The 19260-nt window shown below is 49.0% G+C and overlaps 6 protein-coding genes across 6 annotated transcripts; 3 read left to right on the top strand and 3 right to left on the bottom strand.

The window, feature by feature from the left end:
- Positions 1-484: 484 nt before the first annotated feature.
- On the bottom strand, positions 485-2088 carry UA08_07676 (hypothetical protein; the record flags this gene model as incomplete). Its single annotated transcript, XM_020262596.1, has 4 exons — positions 485-580; positions 638-1497; positions 1570-1744; positions 1837-2088. The coding sequence occupies 4 exons, from the start codon at positions 2086-2088 to the stop codon at positions 485-487; spliced, it is 1383 nt and encodes a 460-aa protein (XP_020117205.1).
- A 538-nt stretch (positions 2089-2626) lies between these two features.
- On the top strand, positions 2627-4801 carry UA08_07675 (DNA-directed RNA polymerase III subunit rpc3; the record flags this gene model as incomplete). Its single annotated transcript, XM_020262595.1, has 4 exons — positions 2627-2635; positions 2715-2771; positions 2883-3746; positions 3803-4801. 4 exons carry the CDS (start codon positions 2627-2629, stop codon positions 4799-4801), a joined length of 1929 nt encoding a protein of 642 aa, XP_020117204.1.
- A 473-nt stretch (positions 4802-5274) lies between these two features.
- Positions 5275-6281, bottom strand: UA08_07674 (hypothetical protein; the record flags this gene model as incomplete). Its single annotated transcript, XM_020262594.1, has 2 exons — positions 5275-5901; positions 5985-6281. The coding sequence occupies 2 exons, from the start codon at positions 6279-6281 to the stop codon at positions 5275-5277; spliced, it is 924 nt and encodes a 307-aa protein (XP_020117203.1).
- A 1044-nt stretch (positions 6282-7325) lies between these two features.
- Positions 7326-9115, top strand: UA08_07673 (Tubulin alpha-1 chain; the record flags this gene model as incomplete). The annotated part of the gene is made up of 7 exons (XM_020262593.1): positions 7326-7350; positions 7462-7502; positions 7572-7598; positions 7665-7740; positions 7809-8339; positions 8399-8822; positions 8887-9115. The coding sequence occupies 7 exons, from the start codon at positions 7326-7328 to the stop codon at positions 9113-9115; spliced, it is 1353 nt and encodes a 450-aa protein (XP_020117202.1).
- Positions 9116-10170: 1055 nt separating this feature from the next.
- Positions 10171-14481, top strand: UA08_07672 (hypothetical protein; the record flags this gene model as incomplete). The annotated part of the gene is made up of 6 exons (XM_020262591.1): positions 10171-10183; positions 10315-10466; positions 10539-10662; positions 10743-10934; positions 11010-14341; positions 14452-14481. The coding sequence occupies 6 exons, from the start codon at positions 10171-10173 to the stop codon at positions 14479-14481; spliced, it is 3843 nt and encodes a 1280-aa protein (XP_020117201.1).
- Positions 14482-15279: 798 nt separating this feature from the next.
- On the bottom strand, positions 15280-18228 carry UA08_07671 (Plasma membrane ATPase; the record flags this gene model as incomplete). The annotated part of the gene is made up of 4 exons (XM_020262590.1): positions 15280-15326; positions 15386-17483; positions 17531-17761; positions 17827-18228. 4 exons carry the CDS (start codon positions 18226-18228, stop codon positions 15280-15282), a joined length of 2778 nt encoding a protein of 925 aa, XP_020117200.1.
- Between the last annotated feature and the right edge of the window lie 1032 nt (positions 18229-19260).

Genomic DNA, 19260 nt, shown 5'->3' with positions numbered 1-19260 from the left:
TGTGTAACAAAGGAAAAAGATAAATCAAAACAAAATAAAACAAGTGGTCTAGCTAGATAAATAATAACCCTATTTATGAGAGACTTTTCATACATCGGGAAATACCCAAGGTATTGCAGGATGAATGAAAATGAAAATGGAATGGAATGGATGGGGAGAATTGATGGAATGAAATTCGGTCTTTTGGGGGGTTTTTTTCTTTTTCCTTTGTATAATTTCACAGGTGCCAAAGACGAAGAAAAAAAGATGAAGGGGAGGTTTAAAGAGGGAGAGAGGGAAAGAAAAAAAAAGTTCTAATAGAAACATATTTCACAGTGTTTTTGGGGGATTTTCTTTTTCTTCCCACCCATCTCTTTTGTTTTTTACTTTGCTGATTGCTTTGCCCTTCTGTGGATCTATTGCTTGGATTTTTTTTCTTATCAATTTCCTCTTGTTTTTCCTTCTTCCATTTTCGTGGGGTCTGAACTGAGTTAGGATAGGAAAACTAAGCTGACAATCCAAGGTCTTCGGCGAATGGGAGCTTGTGGAGGTCTCCAACTGCGGCAAAGGAGGCTTTGCCGGAGATGAAGGACTTGGCGAGCTGTTTTGTTTTATCGTTAGTATAGCAACTCAGACTGCTAAATATGGACAAACTCACCTCCTGGATCTTCTGAGGACTGACAGCCTCAAAGCTTGAAGCAAGCTCGCTGATCTGGTATGGCTTGCTGCCGCTGATCAAGGCAGAGCCGGTGAGCTCAACGCCCGTCTCAGCAAGCTGTGCGGCTTCCAAAGCACGGAACTTGGCCAATGCAATAGCCTTCTTGATCTCATCAGCAGGGATCTCGCCGGCGGCAACCTGCTTGACGGCATCGACAGCGCGCTTAGCAACTGTGGTAACCGCATCAGCCTTGCCAGTGATGGTGATGGCAAACAGTCCAGCGTCAGAGTAAGCAAAGTTCTTTGTCGAAACACGTGCACCAGTCTCGCCCTCAACGGCCTTGGCGAGAAGTGAGAAGCCAGGAGACCACTTGATAGAGGACTCGCCGCCGAGGAGAGCAGCGAGAACGTCAACCTCGGCCTTGTATCCGGAGGCGCCGTACTGAGCAGAGCCGGGGAATGCAATGACAACAGCGTTACCAGCCTTGCTGGAAGTGCGCTGCTCACCACCGAAGTACTTGGAAGGCACGGTGTCCTTGACCTTGAATTGACCGGCCGCTGCCGAAGCTGGGTGCTCAGCAAAGAATTGGCTCACCCACTTGGACACCTCCGCGGAGTTAGGTCCAACAGAGACAAGGGAGATGTTAGGCTTAGCATAGGCGCTCTGAGCGAACTCAACAATACCGTCCTCCGAGAAATACGATTCGAATGGAGTGGCACTGGTGGCGAAGACATTCTCACCAAGACCACGGTGGAAAGCAGAGGCATGAGCTGCGTCTACGGCCAAAGTCTCTGGGTTTGAAAGGAGGACCTGCTGGCGGAGTTTGAGGTTTGGAAGAACAATCTCATTCCAGTCATGGACTATGTTGTCATAAAGGTTAGCACAAACCACCCCTCAAAATAGAAATAGAACTGAAAAAAAAAAGTACTCACTGCTGTACTTTGTCTGTGAGCTGACCTCTGCAAGGAGCTCGGCAAAGTATGGAAGATCTCCAGACAGAAACTTGGCCTGGAGGACGAGGTTTTCGCGTGTGTGCTTGGCTGTGACGTCGCTACCCAAAAGCTCTGCCTCGCGAGTGATACGCAGACCCGATCGTTTGAAAGTAGACTAGCAATTGCATGAATGTATTAGTCATTAAGCCTTGGGCAAGTAATGCAGTGACCAAGTCGCAAGTTGCGGAGGACAATTGAAGAACATACCTGGAAAGCAAACCGTTCAAGAGCATCTGTGTAGCCCGGGAATGGCTGGTAGCGGGAACCAGCCTTTGCAACGAGGGCCAGCGTAGAGGTAGGGCCTTCTATCTCTCGGTTGGCCACTTTGATGCCGGCGGCCTCGGTGGTTTCATATTGCAGGCTTGGGGAGCCGGCAGAGGCGAAGGCCCGACAACTGCTGACAGTGTGTGTCCGGAGCGCACGCTGCGCGGTACGGCCGAAAGAAGACCTCGACAACATCATCAATTTGGGTAGAAAGAGGTATTGGGAGGAGATAATGGAATGGTCGGCAATTGGGGAGCAATTGAGCGACCCTGGGGTGGCGTAGAGACGACGAGCTGCTGTTTTGGTCTGCCAAACCGACGTTTGAAAAGCTTCAAGTTCCGAGCCGACACTGGATGACCGACCATTAGCCGCGTCGTGATTGGTCCAGCGGGTCGCTGCGGGCGGAACCGGACTTTACTAAGCTATGCGCGTCACGTGAAATATCACGTGTGCCGCTAGGGCAGAACGGGCGACTCCTGCCAATTGTGCCGAGTTGCATGGCTCCTTCCGCATACTTAAATTATTTCTATAGCAAAAAATTATTAACCGCGGGACTTGCAGCACTAGCGCCAAAAAAGTAAGTGTCAAGTGAGGGCAGCTTCTCTCTGCAACACCTCGACAGAATATCGCTCAATCGATCCCTCATTTATCCTCTGCTCCTTGCTCATGCAATTGTCGCGGTGACCCTCTTTGACCCTTCTAGAGAGGCTGGCATTCCTCTAGAAGTGCGACCATGTCCCAAGTAAGTAGCCCAGAAACTTAGATGCGCGCTTTTTGCTGAGCTTCATCACTAAAACTTGGTGCCATCTTTTTTTTTTCAGTTTGCCGCGGAGCTTTGCACGCTCCTAGTCGAAGATAACTTTGGAGATCTATTTGGAGTACGTATTACTACTGTGCTGGAAAGAATTGCAAACTACTGCTCGGCTCTCATCGCAAATCATTCATCAACATGCAATTTTCCCACTGTTCTAACTCGCCTTCGTCGATAGCGCATATTCGGAACCCTTGTGCAGTACGGCCGTCTGACGCTTCCGCGAATTCGGGAATATGGCAAGATCAGTCACAAGCAAGTGCTCCATGCTCTGGCGGCGATGGTGCAGATGCACCTAGTGTACCATTTTACGTCATCCGAGGACGGAATGACTTACTACGAAGCCAACATGGACTCTGCTTATTACTTGATACGTACAGGGAAGGTACTGGAAGTGGTCGAAGAACGATTGGGTCCGTATGCTGCACAGGTCATGTCCGCTATCGCATATCGCGGACATGTTCAAATAGGCGACCTCGAAACGTTACCAGAGCTTCAGGTTCAGAATCACAAAGACCGCTCGCTGAACGGTACCAGTCATGAAATCGATAACCCAGATTTCAAAGAAGAGGACGAGGGCGAAGATGTGAATATTGATGTCAATGGCGATGGACTCACCAATGGGAATCATACTGCATCCAACGGGCGTCTACACGCTACTCTGAAGTATCTTGCTGGACACGGCTATATCTGTCGCGTGCGAGAAACTCACTTTCAAAGTCTAGCGGATAATACACTGGAAGCAGAACGAGAAGCCCAGATGTCAGGAGGTCCGTCAGAGACTAAAAAACAAAAAGCGAACGAGATTGAAGACAAAAAGAGGGAACTCCTGGCTAAGCGTTTGGATAGCGATTTGACTCGGGGCTTGTCCTCATACGCTACCCAACCCGTCAAAACACGATCAGAGACTAATGGACACCCTGCTAAACGACGCCGAATAGAGTCTCCGGGAGATGGAATAGAAAATAACGATTCTTGGGATGAGGACGAGGATCAGCCCGAGCATGACTCTTATGATCTGGACGAGGATGAGCCCATGGAAGTAAGCTAATCAGCGGGCCACTGTTTCCAGGTCTTTACTAAACAGATCAATCACAGTTTAGCATTGTCGTCCGTGTGAATTATCCAAAACTAGACGTGGTTTTCAGGAACCGTCGTCTGGTCGAGCTTGCCGCGCAGAGCATATCACCGACTACTGCACAAGTCTATGAAACGCTGCTCCGTCTTATCGAGTATCGAACACAACGATGCCGGGACACGGCTGAGTTACCTCGCGAGGGTGAAGAAGGCGAGACCTTCTCTGTGTCCATTACCATGCAGCGACTTGTAAATGAGATTGATCCCCACCTCGACCTCGTTGGATCAATTGGGCCAAACACGAATCCGCAACTAACAAACAAAAACAACAAGCGTGTCCTAACGAATGGCGTGAACGACGATTATGATGACCACGGGACAAAGACCACCAAAGCACACGATGTAGACCAACACCTTGAGCTTTTAGCACAGCCGCCATACAAGTTTTGCACACGGCACTCACAAGGATCAGTGCCGAACTGGATAGTAGAATACCGGCGTCTTGCGCGCGAATTGCGCCACTTTGAAATTGAGCGCATAGTCGGAATAAAATTCGGCAGAATAGCCCTCCGACTAATCCGTATTCTACTGGCAAAGGGCAAACTCGACGAAAAGCGTTTACAGGAACTCAGTCTTGTATCCCAAAAGGACTTGCGTCAAGTCCTTGCGCAGATGCAGGAAAACGGGTACGTGGACTTGCAAGAAATCCCAAAAGATGCACAGCGCGTGCCTGCTAGAACGGTATTTCTATGGTCCTACGACCCCGATCGCGTAGGTCGAAATCTCCTGCATGATACCTACAAAGCCATGTCACGCTGTCTACAACGCCTCCGATTTGAGCGGTCACGCTTGAAAGACTTCCTCGACAAAACAGAGCGTCTAGATCTGAAAGAGAATCTAGACAAGTACCTGAGCGACGCAGAAAAGAAGGCATTGCACGAATGGCGGGAGAAGGAGGCCTTGATTCTCGGCGAGGTTCTCAGATTAGATGATCTAGTTGCTGTTTTGAGAGATTATTGAAAATAAAATCCAACTGACTTGTACACATCAAATTTTCCCTACGTATTTTCTGATTAATATACATATATGCGGTATATGTCCACTAATCAGCTCGATTTGACTGCGCTTAACTGGGAGACCTATTTTCTCGACAAGGCACAGCACCTTGACTGAAAGAAACTCATACAAGCGTCCTGGCCATGCAGAGAAGGCGTTGCAAGAGTGGTCGAAAAAAGAGACCTCGATGCTGGACGAACTTTCTTGGTTACCTAGGTAGATGATTTGACAGCTGTTCTTATCAAAATGGGATAGACCTTGACATTTCTGTCGTCATATGGGGAATGGGGATCTTGGATACTTCAATAATTCCATCACAAATACAGAGGGGAATCTCATTGCAATTCCAATTCCTTCCTTTTGATTGCCGCTCAAAGCTTGCCTTGTAGTCGGCGTGAAGAATATTATACATATTGTAAGACTGGTAAAAGATTTTTTTATCTTTTCTTTCTAGTCTCTACAACTATTTTCTTTTCCTTTGTTAAATCGCCGACATGGTTGTTGTTGTTGTTGTTGTTGTTGTTGTTGTTGTCTGAGTCATGACCAGCACCGGTGTTACTTTCTCCCCCAAGCGCCGTCGCAACAATGCCAGCCAGAGACTTTGCAAGAAAGCCGCCAACGAAGTAAGCGATTACCGCGATAACTGTAATATACAGAGCTGTAGGCACCAGCGATCTCGGGAAAACATTGAATAAAAAAGGATCCAAAATGATATCGGCCACAACAGGTGGCACATGGTTCATTAACGTCGTATTGGTCGTGAAATAATCGGCGGCAGCGTATATGCGCAAGAAAAGGATGCAGTCGGCTGGTGGAGAGGCTAGGGCAGCTAGCGGGTTGTTATTGTTCTCCTCCTGTTTTCTGAGAAACGAGTTGTGATGATGATGATGGTTGTGGAGTCGCACTTTTGGCGGCTTGAGGGATGATGCGCCATCGGACTTGGATGAAGGTGGCCATGGCCCCGTGAGACGAGCATTTGAGAATTTGAGAAGGGCAGGGAGGAGAGACGGGTCGGATACAATTTCTTGTAGTGAGTATGTAGTGAGTATGAAGGATGTGGGTTGCTTTTGTGTTAAAGGCATCGTGTTAACAAAAGACCATTCGATTTGTAAAAGTTCCGTTAGAATTGCGAGCAGGCAGAACTTACAGTTGCCAACCAGCATATCCGCACCTCATACCGCTGGCCAGGATTGAGATCTTCTAGATAGAACCATGACTCCGATCCATAAGGCTCAGCATCTGTCGGGAACGATGCATTCAAGCTGGTCCTGAGCATGGACTCTGTCGGGGACAGACGGTCGAGGCCCAGATCATCAATGGCAGTATCCTCAGCGGGTATTGTCGATGGCGGGGGTGCTATGAAGATTGTCTTTTCGACATTTCCGGCAGCAAGCTGAATGAACCCGAGGGCGCAAATCAGTTGAAAACACAGAGTGGCATGCATGGTCTTGTCTTTCCTTTTTATGGGAGATACTCCGCACCACAGACTGGCCAAGCTCAATTTTCCCCGCCCAACAGACGGGACTCCTGGTTTCTAGACCATATCAGCAAATGACCTGTAGGCGAGCTTTTACATCACGTACGCCCTGAGTCGGAGAAAGGAATCTTCTTTCACTAGCTTCAAACCATTTCCCTTCAGCAATGGCAGTCCAACCAGGCGGCTCAAATAGGCTTTGCAGAGAGATCCTGCGGTGGACGGTGGTTGGATGTTGAAGTGACTGAAGTTCAACAGACGATGATGATCTGCAGTTGCAGGAAAGAGCGTCATCGAGGAAGGTCCGGGGAGGGGACTGGCCAATCAACGCCAGCGATGCCGTGGAGCCCCGCTAGCAGCCAATCAGAAGCGGCAAACTGGCGGCCCCGCCGGTTCAAGCTCTGACTACGCCCAACTAGGGCTAGTGTGTGTTGTCCGCGGCCGAAAAGGGGTTCGGGACAACGCGAACCGGACACGCCGTTGCTTTCGCCGCTAGCCCCAAGCGGGGCTAGCGCGTGAAATTATTAATTCCTGAGGCCGCACTAGACAGCTAGCCACGCACTATTTGTTTACGGCGAGGCAATTGTGGCCAATCAGCACGCCCGCCTCGGCCAGACCGCCCAGGCCCGCACGCGTTGCTGGCAAAGGCGGTGGACGGCGCTCTGCTGTTTGGCCTGCCTGTCCACAACAAAAACGTTGGGCCCTCTTTTTGCCTTGTTGTCACGCCTCGCTGGGTCTGTCTATCAATCAATTGATTAACTAACGCACCTTTATTACATTCTCTTTTTTCTGCCCTTCTTCTTTTCCTCCCTTCTCCAATCCCTCACCATCGTCCCTGCCTTGCTCTGTTATCGCGGTATGTTCTGGCTGTTTGTCCCTGTCTCCTTTTCTATTACCCCTCCCTCCAGGGCCCGTCCGGAATGCGGGAAGCCTACCGTCCCCCCTTTTTTCCTTGGGCATTGCTGGCATCCTCATCGCTAATCCGTGGTGCAGTCATTCGAAAAGGACGGCAAGATGAGAGAAGTTATTAGTTTGAACGGTATGTCCCCGTCCCGATGTTTCCCACCCCTTTGTCGGATGTTATAATTCGTTTGTTGTTTGTTGTTGTCAAAGACGCGTTGCTGACTGGGTCCCTTTTTCCTTCCAATAGTCGGTCAGGCCGGTTGCCAAATCGCCAACTCGTGCTGGGAGGTACGGATTAATTGTTTGGGAAAGCTGAAAAGGCAAACAAGAGACGTGATGAAACTGACATGCAGATAGCTCTACTGTCTTGAACATGGTATCCAGGTATGTTCGATTCTTTTGCGCCCTGGCCCATCACAAGCTATCGGCTGACAAATTTGGAAAATTTAGCCCGATGGCTACTTGACTGAGGAGCGCAAGGCCCAGGAACCTGACGAGGGCTTCAGCACCTTCTTCTCCGAGACCGGTACGTAAAAGGAACCAAGCAGCTGTCGATGAACCGGACAAAGTTCTAACACCACGAACTTGTTCAAGGCCAAGGAAAATATGTCCCCCGTACCATCTACTGTGACTTGGAGCCCAATGTGGTCGACGAAGTCCGTACCGGTACCTACCGAAGCCTGTTCCACCCCGAGCAAATGGTGACTGGCAAGGAGGATGCCTCAAACAACTATGCTCGTGGTCACTACACCGTTGGCAAGGAGATGATCGACCGGGTGCTCGACCAGGTCCGTCGTGTTGCCGACAACTGCGCTGGTCTTCAAGGTTTCCTCGTTTTCCACTCCTTCGGTGGTGGTACCGGCTCTGGTTTCGGTGCTCTTTTGATGGAGCGTCTCTCGGTTGACTACGGCAAGAAGTCCAAGCTCGAGTTCTGTGTCTACCCAGCTCCCCAGAACGGTACCTCCGTCGTTGAGCCATACAACTCCATTCTTACCACACACACCACCCTCGAGCACTCCGACTGCAGTTTCATGGTTGACAACGAGGCCATCTACGACATCTGCCGCCGCAACCTCGGAATTGAGCGTCCTGGATATGACAACCTTAACCGCCTGATCGCTCAGGGTATGTTATACATAATATTCTCGTGGTGCTGTCAAGTCGACTTACTAACCGTTGTCCAGTCGTCTCTTCCATCACTGCTTCTCTTCGATTCGATGGCTCCCTCAACGTTGACTTGAACGAGTTCCAGACCAACCTTGTGCCTTACCCTCGTATCCACTTCCCGTTGGTTGCCTACGCTCCAGTCATCTCTGCGGCCAAGTCCCTGCATGAAGCAAACTCTGTTAACGAGATCACAATGTCCTGCTTCGAGCCCAACAACCAGATGGTTAAGTGTGACCCACGCAATGGCAAGTACATGGCTACCTGTCTGTTGTACCGTGGTGATGTCGTTCCCAAGGATACCCACGCTGCCGTCGCTACTCTTAAGACCAAGCGCACCATCCAATTCGTCGACTGGTGCCCAACTGGTTTCAAGATTGGTATCTGCTACCAACCCCCTCAGATGGTGCCCAACGGCGACCTCGCCAAGGTCAACCGTGCAGTGTAAGTTCCATCTCCATTCCGGTACGAGTTTAGTATAAGAAATGGCAAGCTGACCGTATTGCAGATGCATGCTCTCCAACACAACCGCCATTGCCGAAGCCTGGTCCGCCCTCGACCACAAGTTCGATCTCATGTACTCCAAGCGTGCTTTCGTGCACTGGTACGTTGGTGAAGGTATGGAGGAAGGTGAATTCTCCGAAGCCCGTGAGGACTTGGCCGCTCTTGAGCGCGATTACGAAGAGGTTGCCAGCGATTCGCTCGAGGAAGACGAGGAAGTTGAGGCCGAATACTAGTCGCTCGATATTTCCACCCACAGACGGATTTCTTCGAAGAGGGTTGTGTAATGCTTCGTTATATACCCAATCCATAATCTTAGCTGTTTTTTTTCCCTTTCTTTTCAAGTTCTTCCACCCACTTGCTTGCTCCTTCCCTCTCTCTCTCTCTCTCTGACCCAGTTTTCCGCTGTCGATTTGATCCCTTCCTAACCCGCTTTTCTGCAATGAAAATGCCCACCCTTGATATTCCAGATTGCACCTAGAACAATTGTTGCAGCACTATCCTTCGAGTCGCTTTCTGGGTTGGTGACAGCTTGGAAACAACAAAAAACTTCCATATATTAATATTATTGTTTTTGTCTCGCCGTGTGCAGTCGAGTTGGTAATCGTAACCTCCACTAGACAGTTTACTGCACGATGAAGTCACTTGTACGTGGATAGATTGCATGGATTGGAGCTTCCAACACACGTGAATAGAACACTGGAGTACTCTACCTCATCTAGCATACTAACAAATAATGTAAGTATGGAATGATGGAAATAATAAACTGTCAAAGCAACTTCGCATACCTTATTGTTTCGTCGACATGAGCCAATCACAGCTAAAAGTACGATATATTACGGTCCTGGGTTTCCGTAGTACGCTGATTAATTTACATTCAACGTCAAAGCCGCCGGCTGCCAGCGCCAGCGCCAACCGCCCCCCAACCTCACCCTCATCTCTCGCCCTTCCCATTGATCAGAGCTTCGCTGCTCTTGAGCCTACCTTCTTTCTTGTACAGCTAATAACCATCTTACCTCAACAAACTATCACCCCCTTTTGAAACTACCGCTCGGATTTCTAGCCTCTGTTGCTCGCAGTTGAATGAGGGAGCGCCCTTGGACAACTTGATCAGACAAACAAGCCCGCCCCGGATATCAAAGCCTTCTCCCCTCCACGGCCTTCGACCATATTCGCATGATACTTTCCGCTCGCTGACCGGGTCTGAAGCTCTTCATCTAGCATTAGTCAGTCATCTGCTGCTGGTCTATTCAGCTGTTGAGGAGCGCGCATTGTGGTCGTACAGGTGACGATGTCGGAAGCAGGTGAGTTGGCTACTTTCCACAGAAAGCGCAAGCGTTATTTCATCAATATTGCCTCCCCATGGAATCTACTATGGACTCGGTTCCCAGAGAATAAGCTTGAAGCTAATTTCTTTTGCCATCCGTTGTGCCAGCTCCTCCCAACCTCAACCTCACCCAAGAGGAGAAGCGGGTTTTCTTTCAACTATTTCAGGCGGCAGATTCTACGAATCTCGGCGTTGTCACAGGCGAACATGCTGTGCCTTTCTTTGAGAAGACCAAGCTTCCTCCCGACACTTTGGGCCTGGTATGCATTCCTCTTGTCCTGCTCGATGACGAACATCCGGGTGACTTATTGTTGATTCGCTTTTCGAATTAGATATGGCAAATAGCGGACAAGGAGAATCGTGGGCTTCTTACACCCTCGGGGTTTTCAATGGTTCTGAGGCTCATTGGACACGCGCAAGCTGGGCGTTCTCCCACAGAGGATTTGGCTCTGCAACGTGAGTGCGCAGTCTAGATAGCAATCGCTTCACTTCTGCTCCAAACGAATCAGACTGACTTTTTTTTCCCGCCCTTATAGCCGGTCCTTTACCTCGATTCGAAGGCATTCAAGTCAATACTTCCACCAACGCCCCGTCCCGCCCGTCCACGACGAGTCCTCCGCCTGGCGCTGCGCCCGCTGGTGTCAGGGTCCCCCCTTTGAACTCAGAAGATGTAAACAAATTCAACTCACTGTTTGAGAAATCAGACACACCTGATGGGTTTATGTCAGGTATGTGATCCTGTATACACATGCGGCTACCCTTGATTATATGGCATAGTTTGTTTACATGACAATTGCAAATAGGGGAAACGGCAAAACAGATTTTCGAGCGTGCCCGGCTACCGAATGAAGTCTTAGGCAGGATATGGAACCTGGCCGATACAAAGCAGCGTGGACAGCTCGATGCCACGGATTTCATAATCGCTATGCATCTCCTCACTTCTTTTAAGACCGGCGCAATGCGGGGGATTCCCTCAACACTTCCTGCTGGCTTGTACGAGGCAGCAGCAAGACGAGGCCTCGGTCGTATCCCAACTGGGTCTGGCGCGGGTCCGGGGGTGTTACCTCCAGTACCGGCTATTCCTACACAATTCACTGGATCTCAGCGGACCCAAAGCCCATTGAACAGGCCACCTTTCTCTCCTCTTTCTGCACAGTCCACAGGTACCGAGTGGCTGATCAGTCCACAGGAGAAGGCACAATTTGACAACATATTTGCAACCGTTGACACGACAAAAGCGGGGATCATAAGCGGGGATCAAGCCGTTGCATTTTTCACCAACGCTCAGCTACCCGAAGACGTTCTTGCTCAAATATGGGATCTCGCCGATATTGACGCTGATGGGCAACTTACCAGAGATGAGTTTGCAGTGGCAATGTATCTAGTACGACAGCAACGGAGCAAAAAAGAGCCGTTGCCTGCAACTCTTCCTCCTGCTTTGATTCCTCCTAGTATGCGTCGACCAGAAGTAGCACCCGCAAAGCCTGTTACTGTTGCTCCTCCACCACCTGCACCAGCACCACAGCCGCGTTCGGCAGCTGATGATCTCTTTGGACTCGATGCTTTTAGTGCTCCAGCCGCTCCAGCTGTTGCGGCACCTGCTCAGTTACCGCAGTCTACTGGAGGTTCGAACGCTCCCTTTCAGTCTCCTGGATCACCTGCTTCCCGGACTTCCCAGCAAGGTCCGCCTGCTACCGTCTTTAAGCCGTTCATCCCTTCATCTAGTTTTGGTCAGAGTCTCAATCCACAGTTGACCGGAGCTGGCGCGGCGATGACAAAGTCACCACCTCCACCCTCTGACGATCTTTTAGGCGATAATGATCCAGAGGAATCCAAGAAGCTGACAAATGAGACTGCGGAGCTAGCTAACTTATCCAATCAAATTGGAACGTTGTCCAAGGAAATGCAGAATGTGCAGTCACAGCGTGCCTCTGCCGAACAAGAGATTACCCAATCATCCCAGCAGAAACGTGACTTTGAAGCGCGACTGGCCCAAGCTAGATCCATGTACGAGAAAGAGCTGAAGGACTTCAAAGCCCTCGAAGTGCGCTTGAATGCTTCCCGGGCCGAGACGAAGAAACTCCAACAAGATTACGCTCTCATTGAAGGAAGTCGTCAGGACTTGCAAAACCAATATGATCAGGTTTCTGCTGCTCTGGTCGCTGACCAGAGCGAGAACGTTGCTCTGAAGGAAAAGATACGTCAAGTCAATGCTATAGTCAGTCAACTGAAGCCAACGCTTGAGAAAGCCCGGTCCGATGCCCGTCAACAGAGAGGCCTGGCTGCCATCAACAAGAAGCAATTGGCCACAGTTGAAGGTGAAAGGGACAAAATCCAAGGCGAAATCGATAGCTTAGCCAAAGAAGCCGTGGAATCCCCACCAGAATCAGTTTCCCGTCAAGTTACTGGCGCAAGCAGCGTGGCCAGCCCGGCCTTGTCTGCTGCTAGCCAACAAACGAATCCTTTTTTTAGACGAACCGCAACAGAACCTTCAGACAGGACCGTTTCTCCAGTTCCTTCTAACCCCCAGGCCGCATTCGATAGCCTGTTTGGCCCTGCTTCTAGCCAGCCATCGATACCTACTCCACCACCACCAACTTCATTTGGTGCCGCTTCTCCTTTCGCACAGCGTGCACAGGACGCTTCACCCAGTCCGAGCCGCTCGGGAGTGCCAACCCCATCCATCTCTCCTCCCCCTCAGGCTACAGCTGAGCTGCCTCCACTTTCCCAATCGCGACAAATGATTCCCAGTTTTCTTCCACTAGAAGGAAACGTTCAAGCTCCCTCTCACACCACTTCTACTGCTGTCTCGCCGCCTGCCAGTCGCTTTGGGGCACCGGACGTTTCTGAAACCTTGACTCCTTCGCGGACAGGTTCGGCAGATGCATTAGCGGGATCTGAAACCAATCACAACGTGGAGAATGAAAAGCCGGCCTCACAGTCTCCATTTGACGAGGTGCCAGGACCTACGACGCATGCTGAGGAGCCTGTAACTTCTCCTGCAACAAATTCAGTGCAAGCTGTTTCATCTCCTGAGGTATCAAGTGAGAGCCAGCAGCAGCCTACTCAAGGATCAGCGGAGAAAGTGAAGGATCAGAGCTTCGATGAGCTCTTTGGAAACGTCTCCCGTCAACGCTCCCAGTCGCAGAAAGCCAGTGATTTTGACGAAGCCTTTGCTGAGATGAAACCACGCGGTGCTGAGACGACAACTAATGGTGGTGGAGAATTCCCGCCGATCAGGGAGTTTGATAACGACGACGACGATGACGATAGTACAGATAGTGAGGAAGCAATAGGATTTGAAGACAACTTTACCCCCGCCTCCCCACCGCGCGATGAGGAACATTCAAAGAATGAATCTATCGATTCAGCACAGTTACAAGCATTCCCAATTCCCGGCAGTAGCGTGACTCCTTCACAGCCCCCACCGCCTCCTGATGTTGAGAGGTCACCGCCCAGCTATGATACCGCGAATCAGAAATCAGATGATTTCCCTCAGTCATACCAAGGCCTACTTCCCAGTCGGGAGAATCCGACTATGGCGCCTGATGCACCTCATGCGGTTGAATCTTCTACTGGCGCACCTATCGTTGCTGGAGAAGCACAAAAGAAGGCCGGACCTGCCGATTTTGATGCTGCCTTTGCTGAGCTCAACCTGGCACCCGCAAAAGAAGACGATTCAGACGAGGACGAGGATGAGGGAGAATCTCGCCAACGACTGACTAACAATGAATTTGATTTCTCTTTCGCTGCTCCTCCTCCCTCTCAACCTGCCCCAGCAGCTAACACAGCCGCCGCGGATTTCTTCAACTTCGATAGTAATTTCGAAGCACCAGCGAACAGCAGCTCGAATGCCGCAGCAAAAGCCAATAGTCCGTCGCCAGGGGGAGATCATGATTGGAATGCTCTCTTCGCTCCTCTGGACAATGCTGCTAAGAACAACCAGGCTGCTGCCAGCAGCAATGGCGCTCCCACCCAGCCACCAGCTACTGCAAACGACAGCCGAAAACCCGGCTGGGCTCTCAACACTGACACTGGTGAAGACGACTTGATTTTGAAGCGATTAACTGGTATGGGTTTCCCGCGTGATGAGTCACTAGCCGCGTTGGAAAAATTCGACTATAACATTGACAAGGTGAGTTGACGAAACATCCCCTTTTTTTTTCCCCTATTTATTTGCTTGTTTTCATACTTTCCAAGTCAATATATGGAGGAAAAGGCATAACTAACAATTTCTTCCTCTAGGCCGTCGATTACCTAACTTCGAGATCCTAGTTTACGTTCCATCATCGATCGATCCGTTGTATATAAACTAACCATCTATCCCTGGCACCTTTCATTATTTCCTCTGTTCTGTTATTTCTGTCTAACAAAACCATTCATGATTTCTTTTTCTTTCCTCCGGTTAATTTCCACTCCCTCTATTTTCTCCTCTTTCCATTCTCATTCATTGTTTGCCTGCCTGTATCCCCCAAATAAACAAGCCTCTATTTGTAATTTGCCCCCTTGCCCCTCCTTCCTTTTAACACAAGTCAGTTTTTAGTTACTCGGTCAGTGTGCGGTCTTTGATGTTTTGTTTTGTTCATCTAACTTCTAAACTGGAAGTTTAGTATAACTAGTATTAACTATCTATGTTATGCTGACTATGTATGTCATTGTATATTTATCTAATTGACTAAATGAAGACACTTTATATATTCATTTGTTCCCTTTGATCGGTAGAGAAAGAAAGAATTCTAGAAAGAAAGAATTCTGAGATTGTTCGTAATGATCAGCGGGTGGAAAAAGAAGAGAAAGCAGGAAAATAAGATTGATAAAAACGATTCAAAGTAATGAGTCTTTTTAAACTCCTTACCATCTACCTAACATAACTGTTCACATGGGCATGGGCAACAACTAATGTTTATAATACAGAGAGAAGTCTACAGAAGCTTTTCTTCTAACAAACAAAAAAACCTAAAAATGAAAACCAAGAAGAGGAAGGAGAATTGCGAATCGTTCGTTCGAGCAAACGAATTGGTAGGTGCTCAACATGCGTTCTATTGGCGTCATCTTGTCAAAAAGCTCGTGTGTTCAAGTGTTTTTCTCGTGTATAGTTGATACGCGTTGCAAGGAAACAACTATCAATACAAAGTTAGCTTCATCTTGCCTTCGCTGACTGCAATGATTTGCAACTTACCGAAGTCTTCTAGCGATCGTTGCCTTGGACTCGTCCGAGGGCTCCTGCCATGCATCAAATTGTCAAACCCAGCAGAGCCTTGGAGAAGATAAAAAAGACCCCCCATCATGCAGAACACTCCTATAGAAAAAACCCAAACGCGGACTATGGCAATCATCGATGTTGGACCTTCCACAAACCAGCCAAATATACAGAACAAGGTGGCCAGTATATCAACAAAAAGTACTGCCGAAATAAGCTGCCAAGATGGCATGGATGACCAGAATGGGCCATTGGCTCGTGTAATGAAAATCAACCAATTTTCCGTCAGAGCAATTTCCAGGAACAAGACAGAATCACGCTGACCGTAGCCTTGAATAATGCCCCCATTCTCTCCACCAACAAGCATGGTGGACAATGTAACCCACGTCCCGGCTGATAATACAAGGCCAAGAATAATTGACATCCCCCAAAGCCTGGGTAGATTCCACTTGACCGGAGTTCTTGAATAAGGTGCATGGTCATATGCGATTGCGAGAGTGGCAATATCCGCAAATATGGCAAGGAATACGATTAACTGAAGGTTGAGACTCTCGTTATAAAGACAAATCCAAACACCAAGGAACGATTCGAGATGCATAGACAGAGCAATACGATAGACCACATAAGCGTACATGCGGTGGAAAATCTGGCGCGAGATCTTTAATGCGTCAATAATTGCCGACAGGCCAGGTGCAAGAAAAACGATATCTGCAGCCGAACGAGCAGCGTCTGACGACCCTTCCACCGCAATGCCTGTATCAGCTTTCTTCAAGGACGGCGCATCGTTGACGCCATCTCCTGTCATGGCCACTAGGTAACCTCGCTTTTGTAGGATATCTACGACGGCGTACTTGTGTTGAGGAAATACCTCAGCAAAACCATCTGCAGCTTCAACAAAATCACAAACTTCAGAGCCAGGCATATCGCCGCCGCCACCGAGGCCAAGTTTCTCTGCATTGTAGACATTCGTACCTAGTCCAAGTTGGCGTGAAGTCTCACGAGCAATGCCCACTGCATCACCGGTCAGCATTTTGACAGACAGACCCAGTGTCTTTGCTTCGCTGATAGTTTTGAATGTATCGTGACGAGGGGGGTCCGCACAAGGCATGATGCCCAGGATCTCCCAGGGGCAGCCTTCGCGTTTTCGAGCAATTCCCAGAGAACGATAGCCACGCGTAGCAAATTCAGCAACTTTATTCTTATATGCCAGATCTATTGTCTCCGGGACCGCATGATCTTCCTCGACTGTCCTCAGGACAAACAGCGGTGCACCTTTGACACACATTATTTTATCTCCTTCTGGTGACTGGACAATAGCAGTGACCTTTTTTGATACTGAGTCAAAAGGGTAAAATTCAAGAACACGGTACTGAGTGAGCAGCCTTTTGGCATTAGGGTAGAAACGGAGAGTTTTCAAAAACGCCTTGTCGATGGGGTCAATCCCTTTCTTCTTGCGCGAAGCCGCCAAACACGCAGTTAGCATGAGCTCCTCTCGATCGACACCAGGAACAGTATATGGCTCGGCCAGGGACAACTTGTTCTTTGTTAAAGTTCCAGTTTTGTCTGAGCAGAGAATCTCAACGCCTGCAAGCGATTCGATAGCCGACAACCTTTGTACGATGGCTTTCTTCTTTGCTAAGTACGCAGCTCCAACTGCCATGGTAGTGGTGACAACAGCGGGAAGACCGACTGGGACACCGATTATGGTAATGCCGAGAGTGAATTCGAGAATTTTTGAGATGTCGGATGACCTAAAAAAGGACGAAACCCAAACCCACAAAATGCACCAAATGACAGATGCCAGCAAGGTTGCACCAATTGAATTGAGGACTTCTGTGAAGTGTCCACTTCCGGACGAGGCAGAATTAACCAAGGCGGCTGCGCGCCCTACAAAAGTATTGTCTCCAGTTGCGGTAATCACCAAGAAGGCTGCACCACGCTTGACAGCGGATGATGCATAACATATGTCTCCGAGATATTTATCCACGGCTAAAGATTCCCCAGTGATGGAGGACTGATCAACTTGGAGGAATGCATCTTCGGTTACGATCTTTCCATCGGCTGGGACAATGGTTCCCTACGAAGATTAGTTCATGGTGGTGCAAAAGGCAACAAGTTACTTACCTCCTCTATATGTATGATATCACCAGGAACGACCCCTGAAGCTGATATCTCTTTTATCTCACCATTTCTCAACACTACTGCCTTCAGGGCTAACGTTTTTTTGAGCTCGTCGACGATTGATCCGGCTTGATATTCTTGAATGAAACCGACAGTGGCATTTAGGAGGAGTAAGCCGCAAATGACCCCCAAGTCAACCCAGTCTTTGAGGCCTGCGGCCAGCACTGCGGCAGCCTTGTTATCACAAAGCCATTAGTAATTAGATAACGGCTTTGCATAGCTACGATCGGAACACTTACTTCCATGACGAACTGAATAGGTCCGACGAAGAACATCAAGAATTTGAAGACCAAAGGCTGCCTTTCCTCCTTTTTCATCTGATTTGAACCGTATTTCTTTCGCCGTGAAGACACTTCCGTCTCGTTAAGACCTGTGCTAGTATTGGTTCGTAACAACTCTGGCGGAATATAACGAGGACTGTTGAAACCTTCGCAGCCATCATCTTCATCTTCTATGTGATCATGGTGAGATTCGAGCTCTTCGATAAGTGCATCCATATCCTCCTCAGCATCCATTTCCGCTAAAGACCTGTTTTTCTCTCCGTAACCCTCCGGCAGTGCTCTGTCAGCGCAAGCCTCAACCACGGAGGCCGTGGCTTGACCTTTATTAGCTCCGCTTATGTTGCCGATGTGCCTGCTCATGATGCCGACTTTAGCGTGTAAAGATTATCGGGGACAGAGGTGGTAGTAGACACAGATAAAATCATATAATCAAGGATAACTCTGCAAGCGGAAAGATGGACGAGGCGTCGACTGATGATGGAAATATCCCCGTGAAGTGAATATGAACAACTCAACCGGGAAGAAGCAGAAGGGAGGTATATCGATGAAGAAAGTGTATAGTATACTATATACTAAACAGAGACATAAGCGAGAAGAGGACGAGGCATGCTGCACGGCGAGAAGTCGAAGAGTCCGCCGGGGAAGGCAGTGGCGGTCATCACTGGCAGGAGCCAACCAGCCAGACCAGAACTGGCAAACAAACCAAACATTTCTTCCTTCGCAACACATCGCATGGTTGATCTTAAGAAGCCTCACCGAGCTGTCTTTTCTTATAGCAGGTAGCAGGCAAATTAGCCCAGAATATGCATACCTACTACTAAGCATCTCAGGTAGCTATTCGGCATATCTTGTTTTACCGAGAGGAAGATGCCATCAGACTCCGCCAGTCGTCGAGCAAGTCATTGCCAATATGCGGGTTGGAATGCAACAACCCCCTCGCTTTGATTCTTCCATGCTATGCACTCAATTCGGCCATTATGTGCTGCAAGTAGCGGTATCTGCATGGACATTTGGCTCCAACTAGCGGTATATTTACGAGCCAATAATACTCTTGACGATTTGTGTCTGTGACACGCACATTTAGATCGACGACCAGGCAATTCTCGAGCGGTAAACACTGCTGAACTTGAGTTATCTGGCATTCAAATAGACTGAAGATGTGAGGCGTTCTCTGTTGCTGAGGAGCTCTGATTTGCTTGGCTATTTATTACCGACTGCAGTTCTAACCAATGTCCATGTTGAGTGTCGATGCTCATTATTCCGATGGGTCGAATGGCCGCTTGCCTCCTCTTTCTCCGTTGTCCTAACCCAAGCAACTCGTCAAGAGTTGAGGTCAAGAAAGAAGCATTCTGATTCGCCGGGACTCGGAGGACTTGGTGATTACATAATCAG

The sequence above is a fragment of the Talaromyces atroroseus genome, assembly GCF_001907595.1.
Source record: "Talaromyces atroroseus strain IBT 11181 chromosome Unknown scaffold_11, whole genome shotgun sequence".
Taxonomy (NCBI): domain Eukaryota; kingdom Fungi; phylum Ascomycota; class Eurotiomycetes; order Eurotiales; family Trichocomaceae; genus Talaromyces; species Talaromyces atroroseus.
The sequence above is the reverse complement of the archived record's forward strand: the minus strand, read 5'-3'. Positions and strand labels throughout refer to the sequence as shown.